The 12,344-nt window shown below is 36.4% G+C and overlaps 1 protein-coding gene across 1 annotated transcript in view; it reads right to left on the bottom strand.

Moving 5' to 3' along the window:
- Positions 1 to 6,216: 6,216 nt before the first annotated feature.
- LOC103473491 (LIM/homeobox protein LMX-1.2-like) overlaps positions 6,217 to 12,344 on the bottom strand; it is a 29,346-nt gene continuing 23,218 nt past the window's right edge. Inside the window, exons 6-7 of the mRNA XM_008423790.1 lie at positions 7,211 to 7,375; positions 6,217 to 6,418 (exon numbers count right to left, since the gene is read on the bottom strand). Coding sequence (XP_008422012.1) covers positions 6,270 to 6,418; positions 7,211 to 7,375 — 314 coding nt within the window. The 3' untranslated portion in view covers positions 6,217 to 6,269. The remainder of the gene's footprint in view (positions 6,419 to 7,210; positions 7,376 to 12,344) is intronic.

Below are 12,344 nucleotides of genomic sequence, written 5' to 3'. Positions count from 1 at the left end.
AAACAATAAAAAATCAAGACGCAACAATAATGATAATAATATTAATCATAAAATAATATTCAGTGCAAGTAGCCTACATCTTCCTTGATGGGGTTCAGTAAGGGACCAGGATAATGGATCAGAGGACGCTGGCCCAAAAAGGTAGAGAAACACCGATCTAATCGATGTAAAAGTTACCACACCCTATCCCCAAATATGTAGTCTTGCAAACTAGATAAAGTGGATTAAAATGACTACAGTTAGCAGGTTTCTGTAGTATATCAGTCTGAGGAAAGATTGGCACCTTTTACAGCTATGAGATGAAGAGGGGTTTCTTACAGCCCTTTTCAAGTCACCCCACTGAATGCAAAGGGATCAAGATCTGGGAATTGGCATTTCCTACCACAGGGTTCTTTTTCTAGAATACTAGTTGATTAATTAATATTTTTAGTAATTTCTAAAATTATGCAGTTTCTATTTGATTGTAACAAGAGTGTGCTATAGGGCTTATGATGACATCTTGGTGTTTTTGGAGACTTTTATTAATAATATGTAGAAAGCAGCAGGTCACTGGAGAACACATATTTTACCTCTGGATGAACTTTCTTGAAAGGCCAAAACTGGGCCCTGCAACTTGTAGAGCCAATTCTATACAGTTAATGGCCAATGGGTGACCCTGTAAATCCTTTTACCAAACAGCTTTTTGGATCTCACTGTGGTGTGTTCACTTTCATTCAACAGTTACGAGCATGAATAATGTTTAAACATGGCCAAAAATCCTGTTCCAGACGCATGCATCTGATTTAATACACATGTGCCTGTTTTTAGCTGTTTTAAATGGGAATAAATGTGGGATGTCCTCATTTATTTTGCACCAGAAATTAAATTCTTAAATTATATTTTACAGAACATGACATCTTAAATTTTTGCTGTTCTTTAATTTTAGTTTTAGTGTTCAAGGTTGTCAAAATGTAAATTAAATATTCATTTTAAAATTTTTTGAAAAACATAAAGGGTCTTGTTAGAGTCTACTATGTTTTTTCACATGAATGCATAATAATGGTTTGTTTAGTATAATAATAATACACAACATTTGTGAATGAACGTGTCTTGATTTACATTTCAAGTATACTATTGTGGTTCTTGTTCTTTAGCTTCTATAATATGATATGATGATCTTCAGTTGCTGATGAATATGTAGAAAGCAGCAGGTCATTGGAGAACACATATATTACTTCTGGCTTCAGAATCTTGGACATGTAGCGAGCCAGCCTGGTAATGTAACTGCAGACAGATGTCAGGTATCTTTAATGTTTAAGACCAAAGTTATTTTTTCTATGTGCAGCAAATGTCATCAGGACCCTGCTTTTATTAATGATTACTGCCTGGCAGCCAAAGGTTTTGTTGGAAGTTCATGACTAACATTCCATAGCTTTCATTGATCTCAGTAACAGGGAGAGAAGGAGCTCTTTATGTAACAATAAACAAATCTGAGTTGTGAGACGGGAAGCAGCTCTTATTACAGGCCACATTAGGCCAAAATGATCACAGTGGCAGGTTTAAGAATGAGAGCTGCTGCCTATAACCTTCTTGTGTTTGGCTATAGGGAAAAGTTATTCTGGAAAGGCTTACAAAAAAGGTAGAGTCTAAAATGAGATGTTGATGAATTAACAATTAATCTTTCCCAAGAGATCAAACAGGACTGGTCCCCAAACACAGCTCAGCGGGATCCCTTATGGAAGGATATGACTGTCCGTGTATTTCCATGCAGTTTGTTTTTTGGTTTGAAATAAAAAAATGAAAAAACAAAAATAGACTCGTTTTTCGATTATTACACCAAAATCGGAAATCGGATTACGGCTCGGTCCGTGTATTTCCAGGCAGTTTGTTTTTTCGTTCGAAATGGAAAATTAAAAAATGATAAAAGACTTGTTTTTTTCGTTTTTCGTTTATGAAACCAAAATCGGAAATCGGATTTGTGGCTTGAGTCTGTTTATTTTCAGACAGTTCATTTTTTTCGTTCGAAATGATAAATAAGAAAACGAAAATAGACTCGTTTTTTGTTTATCAAACCAAATTTCTCATTTTGGTTTAATAAACAAACAAACAAAAAAACGAGTCTGTTTTAGTTTTTTCATTTTTTGTTTCAACCGAAAAAACAAACTGCCTGAATACCCATGACATGATCTACATGAGGCCACTTAAAAATGACATTTTGGGGGTCAATAGTTTTTAAAGCAAAGAATTGTTCTTTGGTGCTTTTTACCCTGTAAGTAATATCCAGGCTAAGGAGGTGCAGATATTGGTGCTACTGTTTCTCCTCTGCACATTTTTCACAATTTTATTGTCTTTGTAGTTCATACAAAAGTAACTGAACTTGAATCAATTTCATAACTGATTCAACAAAATAATACAAATCATGACATTTTGTGTCAAAACTAAATATTATAAAGCAGTTAGTATCATAAAATATGAATCATGTAAAAAAAATGTCAATGTTGCCCTTGCTGCTTGTCTGGTGTATGTTTTCTAAGCTGAAGGTCTGTAAATCTACTGGGAAGTGTTTCTGTGCAGCTCTGAGGTCAGGCTTTGTTGGGCGGCAGGTTTTATTGGGCACAGAGCCACTGACACCTGTCTCAGTCTGTATCTTCCATTTGACTGCATTCAAACCACAAACCTTTATGACGAAAGTACACAATACTTTTTTTATGATCAATTGTTTGGTCATAAAACGATTGTGTGTTTTACAGCTGTTTGTCTTTTACATAGAAGCTTGACAGAGTGAAACAAATCTAATTATTCCACTTGTGTTCACTAGCAGCTCATAAGAGATTTTTTTTCACTGTGGATAAATTGTTGCCCCTACTATTCATGAAACCAAGCCAAGTGCTAACATAGACGAATAATCTATGTTGCTCTGTATTGCTGGTGCACCAAAACTAATTTAATGTAGTATGGAATTTCTAAAACGTTGCATCACTTGCAATAACACTTTGCTGTATTTGTTTAATTAAAACCTTGGATGCTCTCCCCATAGGTTTCTGTCCAGAGGGTCAAACAAGATAGAACAGACGCATGAATAGATAGATGGATGTGCAAGGGTTGTGTACCTCATTTGTCCCTCTGTGCATATGTAGATACATGTTTATGTTATTTTATTTAATTTTTCTTGACCCTGCATTATAGCAGAAATACTCCCTCAATCTTTAAACAGACTGCAGTGTATTCATTGTACCTTTGTAGCATTGCATCCTTATCTGTTGTAAGGATCATGAACAGGTTTGCAGTGTTTCATTAACATCCTACACACCTGTAGAAACCTTTTTTCTAAGGACTCGTTGCATCACTGCAGATACATTATAGAAATGCACAAACCACAGTTTTAAAAGTAGAATCAGTTGGTGATGTGCCAAATAACTTGACCAGGATCAGAAATATTCATACACTGTAAAATCCAATAGCTACCCTCATTTGCAAAAATAGCTAACATTTTAGCTACCAACAAAATGCACTTATGACTTATGTATGAAGTAACTATTTAGAAATGTCAGGAAATATCACCCACCCCCCTCACAATAAAACATATATTATAACTAATACCTATGCATCTCAGGAGTAAAATAAATAGGGATCCATGAAAAGTAACATGAGTAACTATAATAAAAAAAACATTTACAAAGTCAAAATATTAGTGAGTCCACATATGAGAAATTTCCTTTTATTTTTTACTTTTTCTAAGAAATGTAATTGAGCAAAGTTCAATAACAAATGAATGAGGTTCACAGAAGAATTTATGAACAAACCAGGGCTGTTAAACAAATACAAGCAAAAAATGCTTGTATTGATTCTATATATAGGAAAAGATAAAACTACTTTGGCCATCAAGGTGGAAACTTTTCTTCTGACTCTAAAATAAAATGCATTCACAGAATCACAATATCAACTATGTGTGTATAGAATAAAACACTTTGCATGCCATAGGTAGATGTTGTCAATCACTTTGGTCAACTACGTTTATTGCACTGGGAATAAATGAGCACAGGAAGGCTCAGAAGTTCAAATTGATGAAAAAAGAGGATGGATGCTATCTTCTAAAGTATTCCTAGCCGTCTTCCATGTTCTTTCAGCAAACAGTTGAGACAGAGGTTTTTGTAGTTTCACCACTATTTTCCTGCTATTGAAACAATTAAGAGTTTGTCTTTTATTCTGCAGGTCATGTGACCATACCAGCCGAGGAGATGAAAAGTTAAATCACTCTCAAAAATTGTCTTGTAGACAACCTCTAGTTGGCATAGACCACTAAGGTTGCTTGAAAAGATAGAATCTCTGTGAGCATTTCTTAAAAAATAATTAGTGTTTTCAACAAAGGTGAGCTGACTGTCCAGGAATGACCCACAGTATTTAAAATGTGTTAATTTAAAGTCTTATGGTCTTTTAATTTTCTTAAGGACATAGAGATCTATGTCCTTAACAAAATAAAAAATATTGTGTTTTATTAGAGAAATGATCTTTTATGGTCCCAGTAATAAAGAAGACTTTGTGGTATCCTGATATAGTGATGTATTTATGTTAGTTGTGTTACCAACCCCACGCTACTGTTTTCCAGATGAACACAGAGGTATTTATGTTCCTCAGCCGCCTCCACTACTCCTCCCATGATGGAAATAGGGTTTGATCTAACCCCGTTTCTCCTGAAACCTACAATCATTTCCTTTGTTTTGTTCACATTCAAGTTGAGATTATTGTTCCCACACTATGCCACAAAATGGATCACCAGATCTCGTATACATCCGGAAACTACAGAGTCATCTGAGTTTTTCTGTAGATGACAGAAGTCAGACTTGTGCTGGAACTCTGAAGAGTAGAAAGTGAAAAGGAATGGTGAAAGTACAGTCCCCGGTGGTGCTCCTGTGTTGCTGACCACGTGGTTAGACAATACAGTCCTTCAGCCTCACAAACTGTGGTCTGTTTGTGAGGTAATCATAGATCCAGGTGATTGGTGAGGCCTCCCCCTGTGTCCTCTATAGTTTCTGACTAAGCAGATCAGATTGATTTGTGTTATATGTACAGGAGAAACCAAAGAACATTATCCTCACAGTCCTGCCTGCTGGTCCAGATGACGGTGGGTTTGTTGGAGCAGGTGTATGATGGCGTCTTCAACTTAGGAGAGGTTTCTTGACATGCTTTTTTGACTCTCTCCTGGACCTTCATAATGTGAAATGTCAGAGGAATAAGTCTATTCATTAGTAGTTGTTGATTACTAATGAGTTACTTTTCTTTAGCCCATCAGCAGCACTTAGCCATGATTAATAATTTCACTAAATATATTTCATCAACAAAACCTATTTTTAACTGTAAGTATACTTTGATTATTTATGTTGTTTAACATTAGTAATTCATTTCTTTTATGCTTCACACCATAAAATGGGCATATAAGACACAAATATATTCAAAGATGCAGATGTTTGACCGTATGATCATCTTTAGGACTCTATCGCAAATTTGGAGCAAAAACACTGAAAAAAAGTTACTGAACCAGGCTGTTATACCAGGGGTGGCAAGTGCTACGCTATGCTGTGGATTCAGTGAAGTTGTGTACAGCAGTAAGGATTGATTATGGACAACAATTTTTGATTTGATTGATGTGTAGAGCATTCACTTTATTTTAAAGTGTAGCATCACTTTATTTTTTAAAACTTCCAGTTTAATGAAATCCCAGGATTGTAGAAGAATGTATTGTTTATTTAAAGTATCAACATTTGTTGAGTCTTTCAAGACACATTATTGTCTTAAAATTAGAAAATAAATAGCATTGTAACAACAGTTTTCTCAGACAATACAACCATCCAAATACTTATAGGAATAAAAGGAGTTTGGGGCTTCAGGTGTACAACAAAACTTCATTTGAAAAATAAATATTTACATTTGATGCCCATTTAAATGTAACATAGATTCTGATGAGAGATAAATAGTTGTCCATTTTAAGGGGCAATTCTGGGTATTCTTTAGGATGTAAATTATATTTCACACATACATACAAGAACAAATCCAAATAGACTTGATGGATCGCAAAAATCATGTCAGTAGAATTATATTTTCCAACAGTTATATGAAATGTCCTTAGAATAAGAAAATCTCTCAAGATCCCAAATCTATCAGAGATAGATTTCTGTCAGACACATGCTGACTGACAGAAGCTTGAACATGTGTTTTTTTTTTTTGCTGCATCTCTATTTGTGAATAGTTTGGAAAATATTTATTCAGCAGCATGAGACAATGATGGCCAAGTCTCAGGAAGCAAAGTAGGAGCTGTGCATGGAGTAAAGGTTGTCTATTGGGTTTTCTGTTTGTGCCTGTAGGAAGTCTCCACCTGGAAAGGCAACACTTACACTTGTCATAGAGGTGTCACTGTCATTGTCATGGAAAATGGAATCCATACCTACGCAAAGGAGAAATAACACAGAAAAGTGAAAAATAAAGCAAAACAGCATGTTTTGCTTTATTATAGCGAACACTTTACTTTCTTTATTTTGACAATTCAATATTAAATGTGTTTTAGCAACAAAATAGTAATGGTGGAGAAGTTGTCTTCCATCAAAACTCTGGGATTTCATGCTGCATGTGGAATTGACCTTAGCAAGTCACTGTAAACCTTGCCCTCAATATTCTAGTGAAGGAAGGAACGGGCTGCACAATGTGCTAATCGCAGAGAAGCAACTTATAGTTCCAGGAAAATTGTGTATTCGCCATCATCGGTGGCCATGCTAACTAGGTGAACTTCAAATAAGTTTAAGAGAAAATAACATTACATGAAAATACAACATCTCAAGACAGGAAGGTAAAGATTGGGCACAAATGAGTTATCTAAATGCAAGAAAAAAACGTCCAAATTGGCTAAGAAAAACAGTCAGAGGCCATACCAAAGACCATAGAATACTTGAGGGCTGCACTAAAAATGTTTCAGAAAAATCTTTTGCACCACATTTGTCAGAAGGAGTGGACCAAAATTTCAGCAAACTTCTACGAGCTTTATAGGAACCTTGTAGAAGGATAACCAGAAAATTTTACTTAAATCAGGTTGTTTAAAAGTAATTATAGCACATGTTAGGGAAAATTAAGTTAACTTTTGAAAAGAAAGATGGAAAAAAATGTCTCTTGAAATTTAAAGAAATCAGAAAAATGCAGAATAAGAACTTTAAAACATCTTGCAGCAGCTGAACATGATGCTAACCGTAGGGATTCATGTGGTCACCAGGCATTTGAGGTGGAGTGAGGCCCTGCTGGAGGCAGGATATGTTGTACCCACAATGCTCTATGGTCACCAGCTGGGGCCGGGTTCGAGGCAGAGACCTTGAGAAGTTGCTGAGCAGACCATCCATACAGCCAGATATTACTTCTGAAAAAGTGAAAAGCAAATAGTCAAAACAGAGTTTTCTCAGCTCAACTTTTGTACATTACATGAGTTCTTCTGTTCACACATTGTGTGGTCTTTTTATGAATATGAAAACCCATTCCTAAATATGGGTTATATTTTTATAGTTCACACTCTACATTTAATTTCCTTACTGGAGTTCTTTTTTACCCTAAAGTTGATTTCTTGATTTCTTTAAAGCAAGAGCTGTTTTGGTTTAAAGCTGCAGTATGTAGCTTTTATTAAAAAATGTATGCTTTCTACATATTTTTAAAATTGCAGTCATGACAGTGAGACAAGTAATCTGTTAAAAAAAAATCTAAATCCCCGACCTCCTCCCAGTGCTACTATTGCAATCTGCAAAAATGCATCTTTCTTGTGTCAGAAACATCCAATCAAAGCCAAGAGGAAGGTCTTAGCGCTGTCAGTCAAGCTTTGGTAAGAGCTGCTAAATGTAAAAAAAAAAAAAATTTGCTACAACAAGAAAACTATATTTCTTCCATGATAACTAGTCTGAGCATTTGTGGCAAGCTTTGCCACGTCGTCATAGAAACAACTAACAAACAAACTTACAGACTGACAAACATAACTGACAACATAAATTACTGACATTTAATGTAACATAATTACCTGAAATTAGTGGTTGAGAAAACAGAAATGGCGTAGTGAGCCTCCCTATCACCTAATGCAACAAAGATCCAAGTTAACCCTTGAACACAACCTCCAACACCACTCAGAAGATAATCGGATTTGATGACTCACCATCAGTGATGGCATAGTTACTTTTAAAAAGTACATTTAATTGGATTACTGATTACTCCTTGAAAAAGTTACTTAGTTAGATTACTGATTACTTGATTTGGAAAGTAACTAAGTTACATTAAAAGTAACTTTTGTAGTTACTTTCAGCAGCTGCTAACAACAACGCTCTGCCACCTGTGAAAATTACATTGATCTTTGCCAATACTTAATTGCAAGTTATTTTATAATGGTAACATCAAAAATGTGTCTCTGCTTATATGGTTGAACTGAAGGGGAGATTGTTTAATGGTTACAACAGTACAAAAAAATCCTTTAGTAATTTGTGTTTTTGTGTGTTCCAGTATTGTCTGGAAAACTATAAATAGGACTTTGGATCCCCCCCATCCCCCTTGCCCAAAGTCCAGGTTCTGCGTTACGGCCCTGCACAACTCAGATGGCTGCACAAATTTGTGACGCTTATCTTAATATTAATAGTTATAATAGTGTTTGGTTGCAGAACTTTTCATTCGTGGCTCTCGATGTTTGCCGTTTTCTGGGCGCTCGAGGTAAATCACAGGTAATATATTAACTTGACATTAACAAAGACCCAGCGGGACGGATTATCTGGGAAATGATGGACAGGGAGAGCCTGACTGAAACTAACTGGATGTCAGACAAATTCTGGCCCAGCTAGCAAGCAAATGTTCGCACAACGTCCGTGAACGTAGTCTGAAATTCGAACGTCGAATGTTCGGACCTGACGTTCAGCAAACGTTGTCTGAACTTTCACTCTGAACATTCGTTCCCAATTAATTTTCTTTTTTTCTTTTTTTTTTTTTTTTTTTTTTTTTTTTTTTTTGCTGTCATTTCACTTGATTTTGATTTTATAGCTTTAAAACTTTTATGGCTGTTATTTTTTTAAATAATTTTTTTATTTTTCACTTTTTATACAAAGTGCATACTTCAGAATGTTGTTTGAAAGTTCTTGAACGTCTTCCGGACGTTTTTTATAAATGCTGCTTTAAAAAACTTCCAAAAAACGGAGGCATTACAATGAGTTTTATTTCTCCCTACAAAATAAATTTTCAAGATTATTTTTGTTACTCTTGCTGTTATTCTAATGCGAACGTTTCTTCTATGTCTTACTAAAAAATAAATAAATAAATAAATAAATAAATAAATAAATAAATAAATGTTCGGACTCTTACGTTCGCCGAATTTTAATATATTTAACACCTTTATGGTGGTTAATATTTTTGACAAAATCTCTTTTTTTTGTTTTTTTAGAGTCTGAATGTTGTCTGAAAGTCATCTGTTCGTCCGTGTGTGTCGTTTAAAAATGGTCATTAGCTTCAATACCTTATTTAGCCAGTAGAGGCACCACGCCCGGCCAAACATTATCCTCATAATTCAAATAATGGTTATAAGTCCGATTTTTACGGTGGCCGACAGGGGCAAACGTGCAGCAACAGAGAAAAGATGCAAACAAAGAGAGATGCAAACAAAAAGAGAGACGCAAACAAAAAGTGCTGAAAACGGAAGTGCTCCAGACCACTAGGGGGAGTCTAACAAAAAAACAGCTGTGTCCGAATTTAGGCTCTGCATCCTTTAAAGCGGTTGTTCAGAAAAGCAGCAATGGCGACAAAATATTTTTTTCTGTATTACACTTAAAATTACACAAAATGATTTTTTACAATGTTTTTAGACAAAAATGTAGATGTTTAGATCTCAAATATCTGCTCGGTTCATTAATAAATCACCTAATTCCAATATTGCTCCGGCGTTTTCGGAGATGTCTGCTCCCGCTGCATTAACAGCAGCTCCCCTCGCCTGCTGTCAGCTGGCCGGGAGCTCCATGTTCGGTACAACGAGAGAGAACGCATGTCTCCCGGCAAATCGTTATAAAAACTCCCGCTAGTTTTCCCCTATGAGTGGAGGTGGTACACAGATATTAAGTCAGGTAGTAGTAAAATCTTTTGGTTCAATTTATTCCTGAGCAAATGGGTTTGACTGATTAAAGTTAAGCCTTCAAACATAATAGTTTTATTTAACTGTAATGTCTTACAACCTGGATCTGGAGAGTATTTGAAAATGAATAATATCCCTTGTAATGTATACACTAAACATTTTAGAATCAGACAGATTTTGTTTTTACTATGGAACAACCTTTATTACAAAAGGTGAAGAGTAATACAGAAATAAAGAGTAAAAAAAAACAACGTTGAGTCCGTTTTTTTCCCTTCGCCGCTCTGTGCTTCACATTGTCACTGTTGCTAAGCAACATAACGCCGAGATGGAGGCTAGGCAGCTAGCCGAAGGCTACAGCTTCTTTCTTCTGGTCGTCCATATTCGTGGCCTTCGAAGGACCCGTCTTCTGTAGATCGGGCCGTTTCTCACAGACATAATAAAAGGACAATGGACCGCTCTCGTCTTATCAATACATATTTATATAAATATATAAACATAAATAAATAATGATTAATACTGAATAATATATATTAGGCTATACATGATTATGCACAGGGGCTGCACAGTGGCGCAGTTGGTAGAGCTGTTGCCTTGCAGCAAGAAGGTTCTGGGTTCGATTCCCGGCCCCGGTCTTTCTGCATGGAGTTTGCATGTTCTCCCTGTGCGTGCGTGGGTTTTCTCTGGGTACTCCGGTTTCCTCCCACAGTCCAAAAACATGACTGTCAGGTTATCCAAATTGCCCCTAGGTGTGTGTGTGTGTGCATGGTTGTGTGTCCTGTGTGTCTCTGTGTTGCCCTGCGACAGACTGGCGACCTGTCCAGGGTGTACCCCGCCTCTCGCCCGAAATGTTGGCCCTTGAGATGCCATGAGACCTAAATTCTGAACATCATGGTATGGATGCATCCCAGTTTTCCATGTCTGGCATATAATCATTTATTTTAGTTTTTAAACTGGTTCTATTGATCCTGTGTCCAGACAGAGGGATAATCAGTAGCCAAGCATCATGACCTGTTTGTTCTGAAGATCCTGCAGCTTCCACTTCTCTTCCTAACATGGCGCCTCCTCACCCTGTCTCTCATACTGACAGGAGGAACCACAGAGCTCTGTTAGGTTTAAAGCACATCTTCTGAAGTTGGGATATTTTTCCTCCAACAGTTTCCAGARGAATCACCTCAAACCAGATGTTGGACTGGATTTTATTTCAATGTCATTTGTGAATGTTAGCTTCTCATTTTCAACAGTGGAGTTATAAAGGTTAACTTTGGAGTTAATCTAATCAACATCAATATTTCCACTAAATAAGAAGCAAAAAAAAAAATTAGATAGAGGAAAAATGTCTCAGACTCTGAGCTCAAAGCAAGATGCCAGAGAGCAATAAAACTATTATTTTTAAATTAGACGATTTAATTTCACATAATTATCACGGTAGAATCCATCTGTTTGTTAAATACTTAATGAAACATATTTACTGTGTTTGATGTTTGTTGTAAATGACGTATACTCGCAGAACGAGGTAATTAGTCCAAGTTTGTCGTTTATTGAATGTTCAGAAACTACAGCGGCTGCAAAGCGCCACTGCAAACATAAAGCATCCTGAACAGGCGATCAACTCTAAACCACTCGCACCTTTTTACTCTCCGTCTCTCTCTGTCATTTAAGCAAACCTGTTGCCATGGCAACTCCTGCGCTCCTCGAGCCGAGCAGAGATTACATTAAAAACATTTAGTCCTTTACGATATTCGGTTTTCAGGCTTGATATTTATTTTGCGATCATTAATAAGCCTTCCTGAACACAGCGGTGGTTGATTAGTTAATTTTAAACTCCTGCTCTGCTGGTTATTTTGGTAATGGAACCGAAACGCACAGAATTGCGCAACACCTTGTTGAAACAATAATCACTGAGATTATTATTTTTGTTGGGTCATTAATTTGAACACGTTTTGTTGACTTTTTTGTTGTTGTTGTTTAATAAAGATACCAACGTTTTAAGCCAATCAGAGGAGGACGTGCTGCTCTCAGCCTCCTGGCTGCGTTCAGTTTGTCACCTGATGCCGAGATCCACAAAACCTTCCGCGATCGACGTGTTGCAGCCCTGCTCTAGTAAAGCACAAAAAAAAAAGCTATTTATTAACTAATTAAGTCGTGTTTTAGATTGTTCTTGAAAAACTAATCAGTCACGGCTGATTAGTGAACCCACTGATTCTTTACAGCAGACAGCTGCTCCTCTCTCTTGCAGGTACTGCGT

The sequence above is a fragment of the Poecilia reticulata genome, linkage group LG12 (genome assembly GCF_000633615.1).
Source record: "Poecilia reticulata strain Guanapo linkage group LG12, Guppy_female_1.0+MT, whole genome shotgun sequence".
In the NCBI taxonomy this organism is placed as follows: Eukaryota; Metazoa; Chordata; class Actinopteri; order Cyprinodontiformes; family Poeciliidae; genus Poecilia; species Poecilia reticulata.
This window is presented reverse-complemented; position numbering and strand designations above follow the sequence as displayed.